General features: G+C 61.5%; 4 protein-coding genes across 4 annotated transcripts in view; 2 read left to right on the forward strand and 2 right to left on the reverse strand.

The window, feature by feature from the left end:
- ISYNA1 (inositol-3-phosphate synthase 1) overlaps positions 1-23,819 on the forward strand; it is a 146,713-nt gene that overhangs the window by 76,922 nt on the left and 45,972 nt on the right. The window lies entirely within an intron of this gene.
- THOP1 (thimet oligopeptidase 1) overlaps positions 1-23,819 on the forward strand; it is a 330,628-nt gene that overhangs the window by 8,019 nt on the left and 298,790 nt on the right. The gene's annotated exons all lie outside the window — the stretch shown is intronic.
- On the reverse strand, positions 549-2,882 carry IFI30 (IFI30 lysosomal thiol reductase). Its single transcript, XM_061474751.1, has 7 exons — positions 2,750-2,882; positions 2,127-2,306; positions 1,960-2,034; positions 1,090-1,185; positions 870-1,022; positions 717-785; positions 549-648 (listed from the first exon to the last, which is right to left on the reverse strand). The coding sequence occupies exons 1-7, from the start codon at positions 2,876-2,878 to the stop codon at positions 583-585; spliced, it is 768 nt and encodes a 255-aa protein (XP_061330735.1). The 5' UTR covers positions 2,879-2,882; the 3' UTR covers positions 549-582.
- Positions 5,972-22,998, reverse strand: PIK3R2 (phosphoinositide-3-kinase regulatory subunit 2). Its single transcript, XM_061474672.1, has 16 exons — positions 22,836-22,998; positions 16,147-16,873; positions 12,297-12,389; positions 11,863-11,925; positions 10,828-10,959; positions 9,667-9,868; positions 9,295-9,380; positions 8,889-8,994; positions 8,685-8,783; positions 8,405-8,585; positions 8,065-8,190; positions 7,671-7,813; positions 7,296-7,472; positions 6,995-7,066; positions 6,478-6,648; positions 5,972-6,276 (listed from the first exon to the last, which is right to left on the reverse strand). Exons 2-16 carry the CDS (start codon positions 16,484-16,486, stop codon positions 6,084-6,086), a joined length of 2,184 nt encoding a protein of 727 aa, XP_061330656.1. The 5' UTR covers positions 16,487-16,873; positions 22,836-22,998; the 3' UTR covers positions 5,972-6,083.

The following is a 23,819-nucleotide window of genomic DNA, read 5'->3' on the forward strand; positions in this document are numbered from 1 at the left end:
CCGGTACCGGTGCGCCCTTGTACCAGCGCCTTGCCCCCAGTACCCGGTCCCCGTGACCTGCGCCATGGCACCGGTACCGTGCCCCCCTTACCCGTGCCGTGTCCCCCGATACCGGCGCTACACTTCCCCCCCCCCCCCCGTTACCCCGGACCTGCCCCCGCTCACCACCACCGCCACGCGGAAGAGAGGGCGCAGCCTGTGACGCAACCTCTTCCGCTTCCGGCAGCCGCCATGACACGTACCGAGGCACAGGCGGCCGCCATGACACCTACAGAGGCAGCTGCCATGGCATCTACACACGCAAGGCAGCCGCCATGACACGTACCGAGGCACAGGCAGCCGCCATGACACGTACCGAGGCACAGGCGGCCGCCATGACACCTACACAGGCAGCCGCCATGACACGTACCGAGGCACAGGCGGCCGCCATGACACGTACCGAGGCGGCCCGGGGGGCGCTGGTCCCGGTCCGCCCCCGCCCCGCCGCGCCGCTCCCATCGCCCCATCCGGAGCCTGCTGTTTCTGACCGAACCCTTCATTAACCTCTTTATTGCTCTCTCCCCGGTGCTCCCAGACCTTCCCTCAGCGCCGGCAGCGGGGCCGGGCCTCCGGTGTCCTTGAGCTCCCACAGGCTTCGGGCTTCTCCCCCTGGCAGAGAGTAACCGGTAGAGCCCAATGGGGACGGGTCCCGGTCCCCGTTCCCACCGGGATCCCACCTGGTAGAGGCGGCAGATGAGCCCCAGCAGCGACGCCTCGGCCTCTTCCTGCAGCTCGTCCGTGTGCTTCTGCGTGTGGGGACACGGGGCCGGTCAGGGGCACTCCCCCCCCCCCCCGGCCCTGGCTCACCCCCCATCCGCTCCCGGCCGTACCCCGTTAACCACGACCCAGGGCACGTATTGGTGCGGGGGGTCCAGCGCCTCCGTGCGCTGCGCGTTGCGGTGCATGAGGGCGGCCCCGGTGTCCCCCCGCACGCAGGCGGCGATGCGGGTCCCGTCCAGCTGCGGGGCATAGACCTGGAGGCACTGCGGGACGGAGCGGCCGTCAGCGCGGAGCGGGCCCGGAGCGGGGCCCGAGGGGGGACACACGTACGGCTTCCAGGGTCTGGGTGACGGAGCTGCCCGACTCCAGGCAGAAGATGACCGGGAAGTAGGTGCTGAAGTTCTTGGCCTCGTGCATCAGGCAGGTCTGCGGGGACAGGGAGAGGGGCTTTGGGTGAGGGATGCAGGGACGGGACAGGGGGGATGGCTTGAACCTGCCCGAGGGGAGACTGAGATGAGCTCTTAGGCAGAAGCTCTTCCCTGGGAGGGTGCTGAGGCGCTGGCACAGGGTGCCCAGAGAAGCTGTGGCTGCCCCATCCCTGGCAGTGTTCAAGGCCAGGTTGGAGCAAGCTGCTCCAGTGGAAGGGGTCCCCATGGCAGGGGTTGGAGCTGGAGGAGCTTTAAGGTCCCTTCCAACCCAAACCAGTCCCTGATTCTATGAGCTGTTGGAGCCACACGGTGCGGCAGAAGGTGCGGGAACCTGCTCTTTGGAGAGACTTGGTGCTCGGGAGCAGCTTCCCAGCCCTCCGCACGGATCCGCTTTGAAAAGCCACGGAACAAGTTCACCAGGGCTGAAGGTTTTGTCCTTCCTTCAGCTGCACTGGCTTGTCTGAGGCGCCTGGAGCCGGCCCCGGGCTGCACGGGTGGAATCCGGGGAAGTGCCTGCCAGGGAGCCCTGACCCCACGGGCTTTGGGTTCTGCTGCCTCTGGGTGCATCGCGGGGTCCGGGAGCTCCCGGAGTCTTTCCCAGGTTGGACACAGGGGCTTGGAGCAAGCTGCTCCAGTGGAAGGTGTCCCCTGCCCGTGGCGCTGGATGAGCTTTAAGGTCCCTTCCAACCCACACCAGGCTGGGATTCTGTGATTCATTTACCACCAGCTCCCCCCCACGCCACCACCACGGGGCAGAGAGCACCCCCCTCACCTCAATCATGTTGCCCAAGCACTCCTCGGGGCCGTGCTGGCACTTAAATTCCCACTTCCCGCTCTCGTTCCTCTCCTGCAGGACCAAGCGCTCTGAGTGGGGCCGGCAGCACCGGGACGAGCCCCCCCCCGCCCGACCACGGGCACCAAGGTGGCTCCGGCTCCTACCTGGGCGTTACCGTAGGGTACCAGGGTGATGCTCAGGGCCTCGGGGGGCAGCAGCAGCCAGGCGGTGAAGAGCTGCTGCACCAGGAACCTGCGGCACGCGGGGCACAGGCTCTCGTAGAACAGGCTCAGCTCCACGGGGGCAGCCGCCGGGTGCGAGGGGTGGGCGCCGGGGCCCGGAGCCTGTGTGCGGGAAGGGGTCGGGGTGCGCCGGAGGGGGGGATCGGCTGCGGTTCCCTGCTCCCCGCATTCACAGGGATGGGGGAAAGCGCCTGGGAAGGGGGCTGGGAGGGGGGGGGGTGAGGGTATGGGAAGGGAAGTGAAAGTCCTGCAGCGCCGGGGCTTTCCAGAGCAACTTCCCCATGAGCGGAGCCCAGCACCCACCGCCGAGGGGTGGCTGCAGCCACAGGTACCCAGAGGGAAGGGTCGGGGCCGGGGGGTGCCGGGCACCGCTGCGGTGCCAGCGCGGCACAGGGGCTCTGAGCACCCCTGTGGCATTGCCAGCCCGAGCCGCAGGGATGCTCAGGGATGCCCCGCAGCGCTGCCGGCCCCGGCCCCGGCCCCGCTCACCCAGCCCCATAGGAGCCGTTGTCCCGTGTGCCGCGGGTGGCCCCGGCGGCTCTGACCTGGCAGGCGGCGGCGACGTCCGGCGAGCGGCACCAGAGCCGCGCAGGGTCACGGTGGCAGGCGGCAGGAGCCGCTCCGAGCCCCGGGGCCAGCAGCGCCAGCAGCGGCAGCAACGCCGCGGGGGCCATGGGAGCGCTGTCCCGATGAGCGCTGCCAGAGCTGCGCCCGCCCTTCCTGCCCCGCTCAACCGGCCCCTCCGGTGACGCCGGCGCTGACTCACTCGGGCCGCCCGGCTCCGGCCCCCTTCGGTCCCGCAGCAGCGCTGGGGTCCGGGCCTTTGCCCCAGCGCCGCTGGCAGGGCCGGGGTGAAGCCGAACCCCAGCAGCCCGGGGCTGCACCGGCAGCTCTGCCCTGGAGTCATTCCTAGTGCTGGGAATGGAGGAACTTTGTGCTTCCCCCCTTTGGGCTCTGCTGCCACCCGGCACGGGATGGGGCACAACGAGCTGGGTCCCAATCCCGTCCCTGTTCCCACAGAATTCCCTGCAGCAGTTCCATGAATTCTGTTTATTTCGTTTTTGTTTTTTCTTAGGGGGAGGGGTGGGGGTGATTGTTTTGTGGGGTTTTTTTTTTTGGAAGTACCGTACAAAAATCCTTTTACAGTAACAAATAATGGGGCTGACATTAGTAAACATCGACAGAAAGAGCAGAGAGAGAGAGCGCAACTGCTGGTAACGGGGCAGCTGAAGTGGCGAGGGATTATTGCATATACCTAGAACTAAACCTCAGCTGTGCTCATGCAGCCGCCACATCCTCCCCGAGCACAAACCCCACCCCAAGCCCTCAGTGGGGTGATGGGGGAGCGTGGAGCATCCCAAGCTGGGATAGAGAGGGACAAGACCAGAGCTGTGCCCCGGGGAGCAGAACGGCCACGTTGCACCCATGGGATGGGGGCGAGCAGCACGGTTTGGGGGGGATAACAGGGAGTTTTTGGGGCGGTCACAAGCAGCAAAGCACAGCCCAGGGCCTGGGGACACATCGCGAGCGGCGGCATCCAGCGGCACCAACAGCACCAGCAAAGCAGCGCGGGACAAATCACAACCAGCTTCATTGTGGGGGAGCTCAGGGCTTGGGGTTCCCCCCCCCCGGGGGGGGGGGGTGCAGGGAAGGGCTGAGCTGCAGGGAGCCAAGTCAAGCACCATCAGGGAAAGGCAGCCCTGGGGAAGGGCTTTGTCCTCCTCCTTGTACACAGCGAGCGGAGCCCTGCACGGGTGATGGGTGCTGCAGGGCGCAAGGGGGTGACTGTGACCCCCCCATTATCACAGGGAGCTGCCCAAGCTCCTGGGGAGGAAAAGGCTCCAGCGAGAAGGGGGCTGCATGGGGAGAAGAGCAGGAATTGAGCCAGGAGGAGCAAAGAATGTGGTGAGAGAAGGAAATACACTGCTGGGAATGGGGTGGGAGCCTGGCCGGAAGCTTTGGGGTGCTGGCATGGCACACACACCCCCCCCCCCCCCCCCAGAGGCCTCTGCAGAAAGGGCTATGAACACCAAAGCCTGCCTGCCCCATTCCCACGTGTTCTCATCGCTCACGTGCCCAAGCACAGACTATTCCCTTCATTATCCCTGGTGGCTTTTCCCAAGTGATGCCTGAAGCCACACACGGCCTCCTCCGGGCTCTGCACCCCACAGCTCCCCGGGGCTGGTGCCTGCCCCTTCCATGGCACTTGGGCACCCTGAGCTGTGATGGGTCAGGGCTGGCACTGCTGCACCGTGGCCTGAGAGCACCAAACGGTGAGGAACCAGCCCCAAAACCACAGCCCAGGGCCTGCAGAGGGCATGCAGGGAATGGGGGCTGTACAGCCGAGCACAGAAGCTGCCACAAGCAATGGGGATGGGATGTTTGCTCCAGCAACCCCAGATCCAAAAGGATCAGGGCAAAGCAGAGCTGGGGGAGGAGGTACCCGACACAGATGGCACATCAAGGGCAGGATGCAGAGCACGAGCAGGCAGCACCTCGCAGGTCCGACAGCAACAGAAGCGGCGAAGCCCACAGCATCCAGCCCAAGGATGCAGCTCTGGCAGGGAAAGAGCCTCTCCGGCAAATCAAGAGGACAATTAATGCTTCCTTCAAGGCAGGCAGGCAGGATAACCCAGTGAAGCAAATGCCACCGTGGCCTCAACTCTCAGCCCAGGTCCAGCAGAGCCACCTCTGTGGCCCTTGAGCCCTCTGAGCTCAGACCCAACAAATCCCTGCCTGCACCAGCCAGCTCCGAGGGGCAGCACAACAGCAACAGCCAGTTCCTTCACCCCCATACAGTACTCATGATTCTAAGTGCTTTGCATACAGAGTTCCACATCATGCATATACGTTTGTACGTGCCAAGGCCCTCGGCCCAGCAGATACCGTCCTCCTGCAGCAGGGAGCTCCTTCATTTTGTACAGGGCTCGTAGTGTGCGTCGGCCTCCGGCCCCCTCCTGCTTCAAGCTGGCAGGACCCGGGTCTGCAGCAGCCTGGGCAGCTGCTGGGTAGTGAGACTTCAGCAAACACCAGCACTAGGAAAGCAGCTGATTACAAAAGGAACCGTATTTACAGAGCTACAGTGAGCGTCAAGGGGAAGGATCACCCAAGACAGCCAGAAACAAGGAGCTGTGCATCCAGAGGTTCTGCCCGGGGCAAACACACGGCACCCACACGGATTTCACAGCTTAGCTGGCACAACTAAGGCGAGAGATTCCTCACTAACTGGATCCTCCCTCCCCGGACAGCAACACTCCAGAGGTGATTATGGAATGAGGGAACAAGATGGGCAGGTGGGGCATGGTGTGGAGCAGAAACCTGGGTTGAAAAGCCCCCCAGAGGACAGGGTTTCTCCTTTCTAAATGAGTCTCTGCATGGAAGAGCAGCACCTCTCGTACCAGACACTGCCACAGCCTGCAAGTCACCAAGGGAAGGGAGAGTGGAGGATGCACATGCTCAGCGGAGCCTCCTCCTCCTCTGCCTCCTCCAGCATCCAAGCAGCAGGGAGCCCCTTGGAACTGGGGATCTACCTCTACAGTGATGCAAAGTGGGGTGACCTGCCAGCAAGAGGGGATCTGACCTGCTTATTGGGGAAGGAGAGAGGACTGTGCTCACCCCAGCAATTCAATCACGACTGGATCCTGCTTCCTAAAGGCTGGAGTCCACTGGGAATCAACAGCCCAGCCGTTTTGTCCCACCAGCCAACACGGGTTTCAGCTACTGACCAAAAGGGACACCAGGAACAGTCACAGACATCTCAGAGGCTCTGGAGGGGCAGGAGCACAGAGACTCAACTATACAGGGTGCAAAGAGTCCAGAGCCAGAAAGCAGCGCCCTGGGGAGAAGCTGAAGGCAGCTGTTACGTTGTGCATGGGCTGCTCATCTGGCTGGTGGCTGGGAAAGGACAGGGTGAGCCAGCGTGACATTCAGGGAGTCATTGTGCTGCACCAGGGACGTGTGCTTGTAGTGCAAGACCAGGTCCTTGAGGGAGGCGTAGAGGTTGTAGGGTTCAGCGAACCCGTAGCCTGTGGCTGTTTTGTAGATCACACAGTGTTTGGTGTCACCGTCCACCCTGCCAGGGACGGAAAGGACACGGGTCAGCAGTGGGACACGGACAGCAGAGCACAAGCAGGCATCACCAGAGCAGCCCAATGACACATCTGGGCCACCTCGGGAGCCCAGCTTGATGCTTCCACCAGCTCCAGCATCTGTCGAGCTGGAATGCGGGAGCAGAGCCCACGCCAGCCCCATCCCAGCACACGGAGATACTCACACCACGGAGCAGGCGTAGCATCCCTTCTGGCTGCTCTCGCGGATCAGGAAGGTGCCGTCCCGCTTGCCACAAAGCATCTCTTCTGCCTGCAAGCGGTTGATCTTCCCCACGTACCACGTTCGCTCCTCGTGGTGGGGCAGCTCCTCCTCATCATCCATCATGGAGTACTGGCTGCAGTTGAGCACAGGGAGGGGCAGACCCCCTCAGTTTGGGCACGTGGCCCCCACAGCTCCCCTCCCACTGCTAGATGCCAGCACCCCTTCTGGCAGGGAAGATGCTCTCAGCTCCCAGGTAGGGAGATGGGATCAGCCCCAGCATACACACACCCCCCCACCCCCCCCATACAGAATCATAGGATCAACCAGGCTGGAAAAGACCTTCAAGATCATCAAGTCCAACCTTTACCCCAGCACTGCCAAATCCACCACTAAACCCTGCCACTGAGGGCCTCATCTACACGTTCTCTGCACACCCCCAGGGCTGCTGATCCCAGCACAAGGCGCACAGGGACACTCACTCCTCCGTCTCGTTCTTGATACCCAGCCACTCGTTGATTTTCTTCTGCCGGGCACCCTTCTGCGTCAGCCACCTGGGGAAGGAGAGGCAGAGCTCAGCGTGCCCAGGCCAGACGCCACTGGAGCAGCCATCACCAGAGGGCAGCAGCCGTGCCCGAAGCCACGCGCTGCAGGGTTCATTCCTGCACGCAGCAGCCCACAAGCTGGTCTGACAAGCCCCAAAGCCCTCAAGGAGGCAGCCAGATGGCTGGGGGGGGAGCAGGGCCCCACTCCCAGCCCTCCACGGGGGCAGGAGCTACGTACACCAAATACTGGTCCCGCAGTTTGCGCAGCTGCATGAGGTCTGGCTTGAGGCTGTTCATGCGCTTGTCGATCTCCCGGTTCTCCGAGGCTTGTTTCTTCAGGTCCTGCTCCAGCTTCATCTTGCTGTCATGGATTTCCGTGATGCGGGACTTGAGTTTCTCCGAGTTCATGAGGATCCTGGGAGAAAGAGGGGGGGGGAAGGAGGCTGTGAGCCAGGGTGGGGGAGGCGGAGGAGGCAGCCTGCCAGCTCCAGCACACAGCACACTGCTGGAGAGACAAGGGCTCTGCGTGCCTCAGCTCTGTGCTGGGCCAGGAGGAGCTTCCAGCCCTGCAGAGCCCTTCCCTAGGCAGGGCAGCAGCACCCCCTGTCCTCACCGTTGCACCTCCTTCTCATTGCCCTCCCGCCGGAAGCGCTCGATGTACTCCTTGCTGCATTTCTCCTGCGTCTGACACTGCTCCTCAAAGATCTTGATTGTCTCGTTGAAGGCCTCAATTGCAGTCCTCTTCATCTGCAGCTCCTGAGGAGAAGGGAGGGGAGAGCTGAGGACAGGGGAGCACTGGGGCACGTTCTGCCCGTTCGCATCCTCTCTTTCCCCCTTCCCAAAGAAGCACTGTCCTCGCTGCAGCCAAAGTATCTCCCTCTTCAAAGCCCATTCTCAAGTCCAGCAGCAAAGTGAGGCAGGGGATGCCCAACCCCTGCTCCCCTCCGTGCCCAGCAGTGGCCATCAAGATGTCAGGGCAGTCCAGGGGGAAGGCAGTGCCTGTGTACCTGGGACGTGCGCGTGTACTCCTCATACAGCAGGTCGTACTCCCAGCTCTTGTCCTGGTACTGCTGGTGATAGACCTTCAGCTGCTCCCCGACGGCTTCCACGCTGTCCTCCTTCACCACTTGGTCCTGCCATACACAGAGCCTCCCTCAGGGCCTGCTCCTGCCTTACAGCAGCCCCTCTGCGAGGCAGCTGGTCCCACAAAACCCCACCAGTCCTGCAGGCTGGCTGTCACCCCACACAGCAACATCCCAGCATGGGGAAGAGGTGGGACATCGACCTTTACCAAAGGACTGGGGATGGACGAGCAAATGCCCCTGGCCAGCACTGCACAGGCCTCACCTGCTGGTACTTGGAGATGGGGTAGAGCAGCCTGGTGTCCAGCTTGGCGTTGTACTGGGCCAGTGACTCGTGCCGGTAATGGGTGATGAGCTCCACCACCGAGCCGAAGGTGAGGGGCTCCGAGAAGCCGTACTTCCCTTCCCGGTGGAAGATCTTGATCAGCTTGTTATTGCCTCCCTTCCTGCGGTGATGGGAGAGGAGAGGACACTCAGTACCACCTTCCAGCCTGACAGCTTCTCATCCAGGCTGCTGTCAGCACAGGGACCCCCCGGTGCCCTACCTGAGCGTGAGGGTGTATTCCCCCTGGATCTTGCTGGAGGCGTCGCGCACCAAGAAGGTACCATCCGGTGTGTCCCGTAGCTTCTCGTTCACCTCCTCCCTGCAAGGAATGCGATTGTTACAGCCTGTGAGATGCAACCAGAGCTCCCCTAGAGAATGCCATGGACAGGGCACCCGGGATGTGGGCTGCCAGCCATCCCCTTACCGTGAGATGTCACCCCAGTACCACTCGGCGTCCTGCAAAGACACGCTGTTCCCGTTGGCCAAGCTGGCTGCGCTGGGCTTTGGCTTAGGGGGTTTTGGAGGCAAGGCTGTAAGAGAAGGAGGAGGGAAGCGGGGCGAGCCCAAGTTCCAGCTGCCCACAGGCAATCCCTTGGAGCACTGAGTCTGCCTCTCTGCTGTGACTATCCTGGGAAGCCCCCTTGGCCACCACGCTGCGGGGAGCTGCTCCAGGCACATCCACAGCAGTAGATGAACGCCTCGAGGTGGGCTCCAGGCACAGCTGGGCTCCAGAAATGCCCTCAGCAACCCGCTCATGGGGGGCAGAGACTCCACATCCCCAGAGCACAAACCCCAGCGCTTTAGGCCCCGAGGAAGGGGCATCTCAGTACCTGGAGGCAACTGTTCTGGCTCCAGCTCCTTCGTCTGCAGAAGCATCTCCAAAAACAGGACAGAGAAGTCAGGGCTCAACTCTGGGCTGCAGGGAGAGAGGAGCCAAGTAGGAGGAGCAGTTCTGGGGTGGGGGGAAACCTGGCACTGCTCCCGTGCTCCCTGGGCAAAGGGGCAGGCGGTTCATCCCAGCTGCCAGACCCCAGGCTGACACAGAGGCAAGGCTCTGCCCTGGCTTTGAGTCCCACCTCTGTGTGCTGCCAGGAGTTTAATCCCCCGTGCAGCGAGGCAGGGGCTGCGGGCAGACCTCCTCTCCCAGCCTGGACTCCGGGTCCTGCCAGGCACAGAGGCTGGAACCCAAAAGCCTCACGTACCTGGCCCCAGGCAGCCGGAGGAGAAGGGGGCCGAAGATCTCTCCCAGGGCCCGAGGGTGGAGGCTGTTGCTCTCGGCCTGCTGCGATACCTTCCCCAGATGCCGGAGCAGGAACTGCAGGGTGAGCGTGTTCTGGAGCGGGACCGCAGGCGACTCCAGGGCCAGCAGCAGCTGCTTCCGGCAATTCTCCGGCTGGGGAACCTCTGGGGAAGAGAACCAGACCCGATGGAAGAGTGGGGACAGGCAGCACCGCTCCGCGCTCCAGCTGCGGCACTGCGGGAGTGCCGTCAGCAGCAGGGGTCATGTCCCATAGGGACAGGACTTGCTTTAATACCCCAAACACATCCACCCCACACAGGCACCCATTCCCGAGTGATCCATCCCACACAGCCACCCATTCCCCAGTGATCCATCCTACACAGCCACCCATTCCCCAGTGAGCCACCCCACACGGCCACCCATTCCCCAGTGAGCCACCCCACACAGCCACCCATTCCCAAGTGATCCATCCCACACAGCCACCCATTCCCCAGTGATCCACCCCACACAGCCACCCATTCCCGAGTGATCCATCCTACACAGCCACCCATTCCCGAGTGATCCACCCCACACAGCCACCCATTCCCGAGTGATCCACCCCACACAGCCACCCATTCCTGAGTGATCCACCCCACACAGCCACCCATTCCTGAGTGATCCATCCCACACAGCCACCCATTCCCGAGTGAACCATCCCACACAGCCACCCATTCCCAAGCGATCCACCCCACACAGGCACCCTTTCCCGAGTGATCCATCCCACACAGCCACCCATTCCCCAGATATCCACCCCACACAGCCACCCATTCCCCAGATATCCACCCCACACAGCCACCCATTCCCAAGTGATCCATCCCACACAGCCACCCATTCCCAAGCGATCCATCCCACACAGCCACCCATTCCCAAGCGATCCATCCCACACAGCCACCCACTGCCAAGTGATCCATCCCACACAGCCCCCCATTCCCAAGCGATCCACCCCACACAATCACCCACTCCCCAGTGATCCACCCCACACAGGCATCCATTCCCGAGTGATCCACCCCACAGAGCCCCCCATTCCCAAGCAATCCACCCCACACAGCCACCCATTCCAAATGCAGCCAGGGGAGGCCCTTACCCTGCAGGATGCGCAGGATGTCTCCGTGCACGGCCACTGGCACCACGGGGGAGGGCAGGTCCTGCAGGTACCTCCGCACCGCCTCACACAAGGAGTGCACGTCCAAGGGCTCCAGGTCGCCCAGGGTCCAATCTACCAGGGTACAGAAGTGCCATGGTGATGGGTGCAGCTCCCGGCCCCCACCCTGGACACCATCGCACCCCATCCAAGCACCTATCACAGGACAGGGCAGCCAACAGGAGGAGGATGCCTGGAAGTGATACCTGCACCCCAAAACCAACCTGCCTCTGGGAACCCAGGCAGGTTCTCCCCCCCCAGGATGGGGTAGAGCTCATTTTGGGTGCCCACCCTCTTTGCCCTCAGCCATGCTGCAGTAATCCTGGGCACCAGGTGGGTTAGGGTTAGGAGCTTTGTTCGCTGCTGCTGGTCGAGGCCAGCACCGCCTGACCAGCCCCACACTGACCCCAGTGGGGAAAACAGCTCCCTCAAACCGAGCCATCCCATGTCGGGACGGCAACAAAGCCTGTCCCAAAAGCAGCACAGCCAGAGCTGCCGGCACCATGCAGCTGGGGTTTGCAAGAACGTCTGTGGAAGGGGACAAGCCAGCACAGTGCTGGATGAGGCCCAAGCTCAGCCAAGCGGCAGACAGCTCCGGAGGCTCCCCGGTACAGCCATCGGCTGCCGGCAGAGCGGAGCCACGGCTCCAGCCCCCAAACTGAGCTCAAAGTCCCCCCCTCCCCGCTTCTGAGTGCTGTGACAGAGGCAGAGCAGTCTCCGGCAGCCCATCCACAGAGCAGGGCGCCTGAAGAGAGCAGGATACAAGCACAAGGGTTCACCAGCACCACGTCCCCCCTTTGCTCCAGGAATGTCCTGTCCCCCCCTTCCCCTGGGGATGTGTGGGGCCAGCCCCCCCGGCAGCATGCTGGGAGTCAGGAACTGCCTGGCCTGGCTTGCATTACTGCTGGCGCTGGCTCAGGCACTAATCTCCTCCATCTGAGCGCCTTCGCCTCCTCCCCGCGCCGAGCTGGTTCTTACCGGTTCTCAGCGCTTGCCTCAGTTCGGAGCCAGATGTCCTGTACAGCATCTCGCTGTCTATCCCTGTGGAAGTGGGGACACGGCGCTCAGCTGCCAGCACCGCCTGAACCAGGCCTGGAGGGGGTCCAGGCCAACCTCCTGCAGCCCCCTTGGCCCCCAGGACTCCCCATTCAGTGTCCTTGTTTCTCCCCCCCCGTGGCATAGACACAGGCTGGAAGTGATTCCCAAACCCCAGCACCCATCCAGGGCATGCAGACCCAGCACCCGCACCCCAGGCCCCTATGCAGGAGGGCGCAGTGGGATCAAGCTTGGCTCTAGGGAACCTCCCCTTCTGCAGGCAGCTGAGCCCTGCACATCCCATGGGGCTTTTAAAGACAACCACCCCCCGTTCTGCCCTCCCTGCGGGGCTCAGGGGTACCAACATCCCCCCTTACCTTTCTTCTCAATAGCTTCCACCAGCTTCACCAGCAGTGGGGGTGCGAGCTCGGGAGGGCTGAACTGCTCCTGCAATTCCAGGAGAGGAGACCCTGCGAAGAGAGAGGGAGAAAGGGGTCAGCCCCAGCTCAGCCCCCAGCAGAGCCCGGCCAGGGCACAACCACCTCACCCTTAACAGCTGAATCCAAGAGTGAGGAAAGCCGTGGCCCCTGCAGCAGGGCTGCAGCCCCTGCAAACACTGCACAGGGGCTGGGGGAGCCTGGGAGCCGGCTCACAACAAGCCTGGCCTTGCTCCAAGCCCCTAATGGGGTGTGCACAGGGGATCCCTCTCGCTCCTGCAGAGCACAGGAGGCAGAGCCTGGGGGTAGCAGAGCTCCTGGAGCCCAGGCTGGGGTCGGTGCCTGCCCAGCACAGGGCTGGCAGAGGAGCAGGGCCAGGGAGCTGGCTCCTGGGGCTGAGCTGTGCTTAATCCAGCGATTCAGACAGAACTCCATGTCAGCAAATTCCTGCTCTTGACTGCTCGTTTAACATGGAAACCAGCCCTCGGCCTCCCTCTGCCCGGGAGCCCACAGCCTCCCGCAAGCTGCAACAGGACACGGCACGGCACTGGGGTTCCTCTGCTCCCAGAGGGAGGATTTACAGCCCTGCAGCGGGTGGCATTTCGCTCCAGAGGAGCCGAAGGTCCCAGCTCTGGGCTCCCCAGTGCTGGAGGGTGATGCATGCCGGGGCAAGAGCACGCAGGCCCGGCCAGGCAGCTGCCAGTGGGATCCCTGCCGAAGGACGAGCGGTGCCAGGCCCTGTCTTGCATCCAGCTGAGCACCAGCCGGTGCGGGAGGCTCCTCCGGGACCCCCACGGTCAGTGCAGACACCGGACACGCTCCATTCTGGGGATGCAGAGCCAAAAGGCTGCTCCCCGTTGCGAAACACAGCTCTGTTGTCATGGATCTGACCTGAACTCGCCCGGTGTGGTCTTACCATGAGGCACAGCAAGCTGAAACCCCACACTGGCCCGAGCCTCCTGCACCCACAGCCTCACAGCGAGACAAAGCAGCCACAGAAAGGGGAGCACCCAGTTCTGTCTAAGCCTGTGCTGTTGGAGCAGGGGGGGGGGAGCAATCCCCAACGGGAAGGAGCCCCTGGCCATGGGTAGGGGCCCAGCGTGGTGCTGAAGACCCAAGCAAGCTTCCAGGCTGGCAGCTCCGAGCCTGACCCTTGGGAAGGGCTGAAGGGAGAGTAAACAGTGGGGCTGCCCACGTGGCCCGGCCGGGAATGTGCTGCTTCAGCAGGCAGCAGCTTGCCTTTGCCTTTGCCTGCTCCTGCTCTGCCCAGCAGCAGCTCCCGAGCCCGCGGGGCCGCGCTGCCCTGCACAAGGCTGCTCAGAGCAGGGCCGGGGCAGCTGCGGAAATAGCAGCGAGCCGCATGTTCCGCTCGGCTCCTCCTCATGGAAGGCAAACAGCGGCAGCTCGTAAATCCACCGCTGGAACACGCCGGGGCTCCTTGTACCCCCAGGCGGGGGGGGGGGACGGAGGTGGTGCTGGCCCTGCTCCACGTGTGACACTGGGAGGGGGGTAAGGGATTCCTGTCAGCCAGGCTGAGGGGAACAGGGCAGAAACCCCAGCAGCTCTGAGCTTTGTGGGGCATCCCTGCACCTCCCAAAGCGCAGCCCGCAAGGAAGTAACACGGGTTTGGCTCCAATGCAGTTTCTCAGTTGCAAAAACACATCTCCCCAGCAGCATCGTAGCAGCCTGCACTGGAAAATAGCCCTTGGGTGTTTGAATTGCCACTCTGCAGGTCCCTGCTGTGCCCCAAATGGAGGCTGGCTGGGGGGGGGGATGCACCCACAGGTGCTGGCACCCTCCTCATGAACCCTTGTACCTGACCCTCACTGTGCTCCATCCCCAGGCAGGATGCAGACTGGCTGACTTTGGGTTTCTTTCCTAACTGCATCTTTTCTGTGTGTCAGGAGCTTTGGAACGCACCTTCTTTCACAGCCCTGCACGGGTCAGCAGCTCTGACCATCCAGACACACCTCTGCCAAGCCTTGCTCGAGGAGGAGAGGGAGTCCACAAAGGCTTAAATCCAGCCCCCGAGGGAGCACAGGGCTGGATGCAGACAAGGCCAACGCATCCCCTGCAGAGCACGTCCCAGGCTCCCAAGAGGAGCAGCTTTCTGCGGGGTGACTCAGGTCAGCAGCTCTCGCTGCCAGCCCAAAGGCACTGCCTGACCACATCCCAGCCCACGGAGCTGTTTCCACCCCTCTGGCTCCGGGAGCAGGAGCACGGGAGGCAGCTGTGGGGAGCTGCACCAGCCCCGCCACCCTGGTTTATGGGATTGGGCCTTCTTTCCATTCCTTAAGACCCCAGGGGTATTTCCCACAGCTAGAAGCAGCTGATGGGATTAACCATGGCTTTTGGACAGAGGATGGGGAGGACATAGGACTGCCAGCCAGGAGTGTGCCCTGATGCCCACCAGCTCCTGCTGTCCCTAGTCCTCCTGAGCGCATCACGTAAGGTCTTCTGCAGGGCACAGGGAGGCAAAGGGTGCCTGTCACCCCTCTGGGCCACCTCAGAGCCCCTGCCACAGGGTTTATGTTCAATAGGCAGCGGGCAGGCAGCTGCTGGAGCTCCACAGGCAGTACCGGGCCATGGCAGCATTCCCAGCTCCCGGACCAGGTCCATGCCAAGCCCAGTGCCGGCTGGGAAGCAGCTGCAGGATGGCCCACGTCCTGCCCGAGGGTGGCTGCCTGGCCCCAGGGAGAGCTCTGCATCCTCAGGGAGGGATGGGTGCCAGGCAGACAAGCCATTAGCTCCAGTTCTCGGAAGGACTCTTTTAGACCCTGACTTTTCTCCTCTTGCCCAGAGACAAGCAATTGTGTGTCTCAGCAGGGCTGAGCGGCTCTTGGCAGGGAGCAATGGTGCTCCAGAGGCTGAGAGGTCGCTGGGAAGAGGTCAGGGCTTATTCCTAAAGAGAGGGAGAGGGGTAAAACCCTCAGCAGAGCAGGGGGAGGGACCAAGGACCCCAGGGATCCTGGCTAAGCTGCATGCCAGAGAGGGAGAAAGATCTTGGAGAGGCAGGAGTGGGACAAGGCTCAACCCAAGAAGTTCTGCTGAGCAGATTAATAAGCTGGAGGAACAATGTGCTCTTCTCTTGGCCAGGTCTGAATGTGAGCCCTGTCCTGGCTTCATCTGGGGTAGAGTCAATTTTCCTCCTAGTAGCTGGTGCGGTGCTGTGCTGTGGCTTTAGGCTGACAATAACGGTGATAACACACTGGTATTTCAGTTGTTAAGTAGTGCTTATCCTAAGTCAAGGACTTTTCAGTTTCTCATACTCTGCTAGTGAGGAGGGGAACAAGAAGCTGGGAAAAAGCACAGGCAAGACACCTGACCTGAACTAGCCAAAGGGATATTCCATAACCAGTATGCCCAGTATAGAAACTGGGGGAAGTTGGTTGGAAGGGGCCAATCATTGCCTGGGGACAAGCTGGCCATCTGTCAGTGGAGTGGTGAGCAACTGTAGTGCGCATCACTTGTTTTCCTTAAGTTATTCCTCTCTTTTTGTTATCTCCCTTTCCATTATTATTATATTTGACTTGATTTCAATTATTAAACTGTTCTTATCTCAACCCACGGATTTTACCATTTCCCCCCCCCCACTTCTCCTCCCCATCCCACTGGGATCAGGGAAGGAGCGAGTGGCTCCGTGGCACTTAGTTGCTGGCTGGAGTTAAACCACAACCGCAGCCACCACGATGGGGCAATCAACCCAGTGCTGCCCAGCAGAGCCTCTCGCAGCCCCTCAGCCACCACGTGCCAGGAGCAGAGGAGGGTGGGAGCACGCAGCAGGGCTTACCTTGCTCCAGAGCTTCGGGGAGGCGGCAGCCGCTGGCGCCCGGCGTGGCGGGCAGAGGCCTCTGCACTCGGGGCCGGTGCGAGGGCACCGAGATCTTCACCGGCCCCACGTACTCCACGTACGTGCCCGGGAAGTCGCCCTTCTGCTTGGTCCGCTCGTTGACACCCAGGATCCATCCGATCTGATTGGGGGTCTGCTCATCGCCGTCTTTGAAGCCCAAGGCTTGCAGGGCCCCCTTGCTCACCACCAGGATGTCCCCAGGCAGCAGATCAATGTCCTCCTCGCGCTCCTTGCGGTAGGGGTAGAGCGCACGGTACTGGAACCCATCGGTGCTGCCCATTCTCTCTGCTGCGGGGAGAAGGGCTCCGGACGGTGAGGCAGCAGGTTTCGGGTGGCAGAGGAGGGATTTCAAAGGCAGGTCTCCCCCATCAGCACTCTTAATGTCTTTGCATGAACCAACACCCCAGGAGCGTGGTCCGGGTGTCCCGGTGTGCTTAAGTGCAGCCCCTTTTCCTTAGCTTGAAGCCACGATTCAACCAAATGATGGAGCAAAGGGAGAAGGAGACAAACATAATCCAGCACTCGCGAGCGGGCATGCAGCAAAGAAACAGGAGATCAGGGTCTGCTTCACCAAAAAAGAAGCAGGTTTCTTGGAGTCCCAGGGGCAAAAGCACAGTGGGCTTCCAGCCCAGAACAGCGTAGGGTGCTACGTCTGCCTTCCCAGGGCCTGCAAAGAGAAGACAACTTGTTAATGCAAAGCCAGACACCTCTCACCTTCCTGAGACACCACCATTCAAATGAGGGGTTCATCTGAGCACCTGAGAGAGGCAGGACTCGTTTCTTTCCTCCCTACCAGCTGATGCTGAGCCCTGGATCCAACTGGGACATGCTAATACCAGTTTAGACTCCCAAAAGCAGGATTGGAGCCAGCAGCTGCAAGCAGGAATGCCACCTCCTCTCTGCCACAGTCAGGCACCAGCTCTGCATCTTAAGGAGGTTCACTCCTGCTTCTGCAGCTTACCCTCCTCGTAGCACTTATGCAAACATGAAGACAGCAAGTGGGACAAACCAGCCCTTATGCAGGAACTTGCATGCAGAAGAGTCACCCTGCAAGCCCCAGTTGGGAGGCTCTGAACAAACAGATTCAACCTTCCCTGGTTCAACCGATTCCATTTCACAGCTCACCTTTACATCTCCCCATGCAATCCCCCCCGAGGCAGTCTGCTGAAGGTAGCTGCCCACAGATGGAGCTTAACCAAGCCTTCAGTGAAAGGCTTTGCCATTCCCACAGAGCAGCACTTCAAAGCTTTGCTCTGAGCAAAGCAGCAGCATCAAGTGCAGGCACGGATTCCTTCTGCAGAGATGGCCTTAAAATCATCTTGAGGAGCCTTCAAGCCTGCTTCGAGCTGCTCCTCTGCCTTTCAGCTATTCAGAAATGGAAGAATCTGCTGCCTGCCCTGCCCAGAAATCCTCCGAAAGGCAGGAACCTGGGTTCCAACATGTTGTGGAAGAGATGGGTGAGCTGGGGCATTCCCAGCAGCCAGGCACGTCCTCTTTTTCCCATCCCCTCCCGGCCGCACAGGCCAGTTTTCCACCTCCCCCAGGCAAATCCCAGCATTCCGGGTTCCCATAGGATGGCATGCAGCCCAGGACAGGACCTACAAGGAGCTGGGGCAGCCAGGGACCAGCCTGCTCAGGGACACACAAGGCCTGCTGAAACACTGCAGGTCCTGGTAATGGCTTGGAGCTGTTTTGGCCCAGAAACCACCAAACCCAGCTCAAACTCCAGTCTCCTCTGAAAGCTGTTAGTGAGCAGGAAGGTGCTGCTCAGGGCTGTGACAGCCTCTGTGGAGGGAGGTGAGGAGCAAAGGGAGGGGGGACACTCGTCCCAGCAGGATCAACGCACAACCAAGCATGGCACAGAGCCAAGGCTGGACTATGCGAGATGCACCGGCACTGGTAACCTGCAGTCCTCCAAAATAACCCTTCTTGGACCCGCAACATGTTCCAGCTCACATCAGCTACAAACCCCTCTCCTGCACGAATCTGAGACCAGTACGAGCCCTCCGAGAGGAGCCAGCTCCATGTCCCCACAGCCAGGATCTGTGGGTTCCTTCCCTTGCCAAAGAAAGGCACAAAGAGGCCGTGGCACATGAAGCCTGTGCAGCAGCCAGGGCCTGCACCGGTTGCCTGTGCTTGGGCAAGTGCCCCGGCTGTGCCACGACTGAGCAGGCGCTGCCCCTGGCGAGGGAAGACACTCGTGGCCAGGCTCTGGTGGCTGGGGAACAGGACTGAGCCTGATCCCGGTTGCTCGAGAGCTTCCCTGGAGCAACACCAGGCTTGCAGAACTCATGGAGAGACCCCGGGGAGGTTCCTGGTGTTGGCAGCGGCAGCACATCCCTGCACATCCCTGCACCACGCGAGCTCCCACCGTTCGGGGCTGGCGGCTGCGGAGAGCTCGCTGCAGAGCCCACATTCCCCCGATCCCATTTTCCCAGCCAGGAAAATATTACTTCATGATCCAGAGCATAAAGAGAGATTTATGAGCGGGCTGCCTGCCCGCCCCTCGCCCATCTGAGCGCTGCCTGTCAAGGTCCCACAGAGCCGATGGGCACTGCCTGCCTGCCAAGGGCCCGAGCGGCTGCTGGGAAAGACTCCGGCAGCTCCCAGACCCCGCGATGCACCCAGAGGCAGCAGAACCCAAAGCCCGTGGGGTCAGGGCTCCCTGGCAGGCACCTCCCCGGATTCCACCCGTGCAGCCCGGGGCCGGCTCCAGGCGCCTCAGACAAGCCAGTGCAGCTGAAGGAAGGACAAAACCTTCAGCCCTGGTGAACTTGTTCCGTGGCTTTTCAAAGCGGATCCGTGCGGAGGGCTGGGAAGCTGCTCCCGAGCACCAAGTCTCTCCAAAGAGCAGGTTCCTGCACCTTCTGCCGCACCGTGTGGCTCCAACAGCTCATAGAATCAGGGACTGGTTTGGGTTGGAAGGGACCTTAAAGCTCCTCCAGCTCCAACCCCTGCCATGGGGACCCCTTCCACTGGAGCAGCTTGCTCCAACCTGGCCTTGAACACTGCCAGGGATGGGGCAGCCACAGCTTCTCTGGGCACCCTGTGCCAGCGCCTCAGCACCCTCACAGGGAAGGATATTTCCTGTGTCTACCCTAAATCCTTCCAACCTTCTCTGTGCTGGGAAGGCAGAGACACAGCTCTGTGCCACCCTGCTCTTCACAGCCCAGTGGGTCACTGGGCACAGATGACTTCGAGCCAGCCTGGTCCTGGAGCAGCCTCACCTGCCTTCCTCAGGGGGATCAAGTGCCTGTGAATGCAGGTGAGGAACCCCCCTAGAAACCCAAATCCACACGGTTCACGCTGGCACTGGCCTCTGCAGGGAAGCTCAGCAAAGCCCTGTAACAGCTCTCAGGAGGGAAGGCAGCGCCGAGAGCCCAGGACACGCACGAGCCTGTCGGCTGGAAGCACACCTCCGAGCCTGCCAAGAGATTCCAGCTGGGCCCAGCTCCAGGTTCGCTCAGCTCTCGGAGAGGAGCCTCGTGTGTCCGCGCTGGTGTGGTGAGCACTTGCTTGGGCTGCTCTGGCAATCCCAGGCACCAGCCAAGCACATACCTTTGGTAAATCTCTGTCAGCACCCAGAAACAAGCCCTCGATTCATTCCCTGCTGTCAATACTGTCTTTGTTGAATGCATGGGGTTGAAACAAAAACCACATTACGAGTCTTTTTTTGTGTGTGCCTAGCGCAGAAATAAAAGCATCTTAACGTTTTAAATGTGGTTCCTGGGCTTTTAAAGCCAGTTCCAAACGCAGTTCAAAGTGCAGCTTGACTCAAAGCGATGCTGAGCGTTCCTTTCCCTCCAGTGAGGCAAAAGAATGCATACAAATACTTAAAGGAAAATTATGCTTACACCAATCTACCCAGCTCAAAGCTTTCCAAGCTCCAGCACGGCCTCAGCGAGCACAAAACCACCCCCCAAAGTAAGCCTTGAACTGCAAACCCCTCCACGTTAACGGGTTGCAAACAGTGAGAACAAAGCTTTCCTTTAAGAAAAGCCAGAAAATGGGATGTATGCAACGAGGGATGGGAATAGAAACGACACGGGCCAGCCTGCCATGTGCTGCCCTATGGTGACAACTGCTGCCGCACTGAGTCCTTCTGACCCACACAGCCAGGCAGCTCTGCTGGCCCCATGCCCTGGCAGTGGCAGGAGCACGCCGTGGGTCACGCTGCACCCGCATGCAGCCGAAGCAGCGAGCAGGAGCCTGGCAAAGCCTGGTTTATACCGGGGGACAAACAGCACAGCAATTCCTGTGCTCCCGGGCAGCTTCCCAGGCCAGCTCCCTGCCTGGGAGCCTCACGAGGCTGGAGCTGCAAGCGAGGCTGTGCTGGTGGTAGCAATGGCAGGGAAGAGGCAGGGCCGTGCTGGGAGCACTGGTGGTTGCCATGGCACTGCCATCCAGCTCCTAAATGGGGAATAGTGGCAGGGAAAGCGAGTTCCATCGGGAGCTGTGCCCAAGCCAGGGCTGCTGCCCTGACAGTGAATGCACCGCAGCAGAGGCATGGGGCAGCTGAGGCCACTGTCACCTTTTTCTCCTCTTTTCTCCCCAAGAAATGCTTCTCATGCACCTGGCAGCAGAGCCTGAGGTTTAGCAGGGTCCTGGCCATGGCCACCAGCAGCCCTTTGCCACAGACAGAGAGCAGAGAGGTCTCAGCAACCTCTTCTCCTCCAAGGCTGGACAGTCCGAGAGCACCTCAGGCAAACCAAGACTTCTCACTCTGTCCAGAGGCTCCTCCTGACACAGGATTTTCCTCTTTCAGTTGAAGCTTGTCCTGTGCTCCCCACCTCAAACCTTCTCTTCCTCCCTGCAAGAGCCTTTTCCAGGCTGGCACTGAAGGGGGAAGGACCAGAACACCAACCCCACACTTCACTCCAGGCTCCCTTTCCACCAGCATCCAAGCAGCAAGAACACAAGACTCCCATTTTAAGAGCATTCCCGGGGCTGGGGTTAGGGATGTTGGACAGAAATAAACCCAGAAGCTGCATTTTGGCCACTTCCCTCAAAAATCCAGCTGAGGACATAGTAAAAAGCAACCCCCCGAGTGCTCTTGCTGCGTTATCTGTTCAAAATCACCCTCCCCCGGGGATTTGGAATCCCCATGATGATTTATGAGCAGCTCTGCACAACGCAGCAATCCCATGAAGTAAGCAACAAGGCGAGGAGCACCCACGTTAGCGGGTCAGCATCATTCGGGTCCTAGTTGAGAGGGGAGACCTTCCAGCTTGAGAAAGCCACTGCCCCTGTCTCTGCTTTTTCTCTTCCATTACTCAGTTCCTTTAGCTCCAAGCTGCGGCTCCAGCTATCCCCAGAGGAATTAAAAGAGCCCTCGATATTATAAATACTCTTTCTCATTGTAAACACGGCGCAGCACTCGGAGCGAACCGCTGGCGCTCCGACACGGCTCCAAACCGGTTCCAGAAACCACTCTGCTCCTTGCCACATTCCAGCTGAGCTTTCCCTTCCAAACCCAGAGCTTTTGTCCAGCGAGACCCAACTGCGGGCAGAAATGGTTTTTCTATGTGCTTAAAACCTTGTTCTAGCAAGTGAAAACCCAAGGGGTTTGGGGCAGCGAAGGAGCACCAAAGCCTTGCTGCAAACCGCACAGCCTGAGCCTGATGTGCCCACGTCAAAGAGAGTCACCAAAGGAACCAACCCATGGTTTGGACTTTCCCACAACATGGAAGAGTCGATGACTCCAGCAAAGGCCAACCCAGCCTCGGGGACACACCAGCCCTTCGCACGGTAGGGAAGGGCGGGGGAATGGCCAGGAAAGCAGTGATTTAGGCTATATTTACTCAGCTGTCTCCATTCCCTGCTCTCACAGACAAAGTCACAGGGCCAGTTCCCCAGTGGCTCCAAGAGCTGCTCAGGAAATAAAGGCCGTGCATGAATGGGGAGGAGACGCGGCCATTCCTGCGCTGCGCTGGGCTCGGGTGCCCACAGGCACAATGCTGGGGCCACTCCAGCTCTTGCAGAGCTCATTCCAGACAGGTTCCCCCTCCTCCCGGGTTTACTTCCCATTGGGAATACCTCAGTTTGGGAAGTACGGGACCACGGGAACCTTCCTCTTCAAGGGGCTCAGAACCATCCACAGCATCCCAAGAAACACAGCTCACAAACCGCACTGGAAAACGGTGGGCTGGCCACCATCCTACAGCCAGGGATCGGGGGCAACTGTGCCCAGAGACGGCAAAGCCACAGCCACGCCAGGCTGGATTCCAGCCGAGCGGGAGCATCCCTGCACCACCCGACCTGGGCAGAACCACGGTGGGATGAGGCCACATCCAAGCCCCCGGCCCAGCCTGGATCCCTGCAGCCCCGACAGGCAGCGCTGCCCGCAGCAATGGGGGCTGCACGGGGGAACGGCACCGAGGTCCCCGCGATGGGGATGGAGGCAGCCGGAGGGGGGGACACCCAAGGATGGGACAGGCCCAGCCCCGGCGCCTCGGGGCGGGGGGGGCAGGCCCCGGGGGGTGGCAGTGCCCCGGTAGCGGGCACCCTGCGCTGGCACCGCCGGGGGCTCTGCGAGGGCCGCCTCCCGATGAGGGGCCGCGCACCCCGCGCCGGTTCCCATCGCGCCTTCCCTCCCTCCTCCGGTCGCGGTCCCCCCGGTCCCGTCCCACCTCTCCGCCGGCCCCATCCGCCGCCGCCGCCCGGCTCCAGCCCGCTCCTGCCTCACAGCCCAGCGGCAGCCTGGGAAAGGACCCGAACGCCGCCGGAACGGCCCGAACCCGCCCCGGAAAAAGCCGAGAGGAGCTGGAGGGGAACGAACCTGCCCGAAGCCGAGGCGGCCCCGCCCCTTCCCCCGGCTGCCGAACGCGATCGGGACCACGCCCCTCGTCCGAGCTGCTCCGGAAGGAGCCGAGCGGGAGCCGGCACCAACCGGCTTTGGGCGCTGAGGGAGAGCGCGGCGGCGCCCCCTAGCGAAGGGTTGGGAGCGCGGATCGGGCCCGGCACCGGGATTGCACCGGGCACGGGGCACTGCACCGGGACTGCACCGGGCATAGCACTGCACATAGGGCATGGCACTGGGCACCGGGACTGCACCGGGCACGGGGCACTGCACCGGGACTGCATCGGGCATAGCACTGCACATACGGCATGTCACTGGGCATTGGGACTGCACCGGGCATGGGGCACTGCACCGGGCACCGAGACTGCACCGGGCACAGCACTGGCACCGAGACTGCACAGGCCATGGTGAATGGCACTGGGCACGGCACCGGGCATTGGGACTGCACTGGGCTTGGGGCACAGCACCGGGCACCGAGACTGCACCGGGCATGGGGCATGGCACCGGGACTGCACCGGGCTTGGCACTGGGCGTGAGGCACGGCATTGGGACTGCACCAGGCATAGCACTGCACATAGGGCATGGCACTGGGCATTGGGACTGCATCGGGCACGGGGCACTGCACCGGGCACCGAGACTGCACCAGCCATGGTGCACGGCAGTGGGCACAGCACTGGGCATTGGGACTGCACTGGGCTTGGGGCATGGCAGAGGGCACCGAGACTGCACCAGGCATGGGGCATGGAACCAGGACTGCATCGGGCATAGCACTGGACATAGGGCATGGCACCGGGCATTGGGACTGCACCCAGCA

The sequence above is a fragment of the Pezoporus flaviventris genome, unplaced genomic scaffold (genome assembly GCF_033815535.1).
Source record: "Pezoporus flaviventris isolate CSIRO_AGI_PZ_B2104156 unplaced genomic scaffold, CSIRO_AGI_Pfla_v1 ptg000080l, whole genome shotgun sequence".
In the NCBI taxonomy this organism is placed as follows: Eukaryota; Metazoa; Chordata; class Aves; order Psittaciformes; family Psittacidae; genus Pezoporus; species Pezoporus flaviventris.

Excerpts from the sequence above, each read along its gene's own strand:
- PIK3R2 (XM_061474672.1), bottom strand. The coding sequence starts at position 16,486 with ATGGGCAGCACCGATGGGTTCCAGTACCGTGCGCTCTACCCCTACCGC. Across the intron at positions 11,926-12,296 it reads GGAAGCTATTGAGAAGAAAG|GGATAGACAGCGAGATGCTG; the intron begins GTAAGGGGGGAT and ends CCACTTCCACAG. Across the intron at positions 7,473-7,670 it reads AATGAGAAGGAGGTGCAACG|GATCCTCATGAACTCGGAGA; the intron begins GTGAGGACAGGG and ends TCTTTCTCCCAG.
- IFI30 (XM_061474751.1), bottom strand. The coding sequence starts at position 2,878 with ATGGCCCCCGCGGCGTTGCTGCCGCTGCTGGCGCTGCTGGCCCCGGGG. Across the intron at positions 786-869 it reads CCTGGGTCGTGGTTAACGGG|AAGCACACGGACGAGCTGCA; the intron begins GTACGGCCGGGA and ends CCCCACACGCAG. Across the intron at positions 649-716 it reads TCATCTGCCGCCTCTACCAG|GGGGAGAAGCCCGAAGCCTG; the intron begins GTGGGATCCCGG and ends ACTCTCTGCCAG.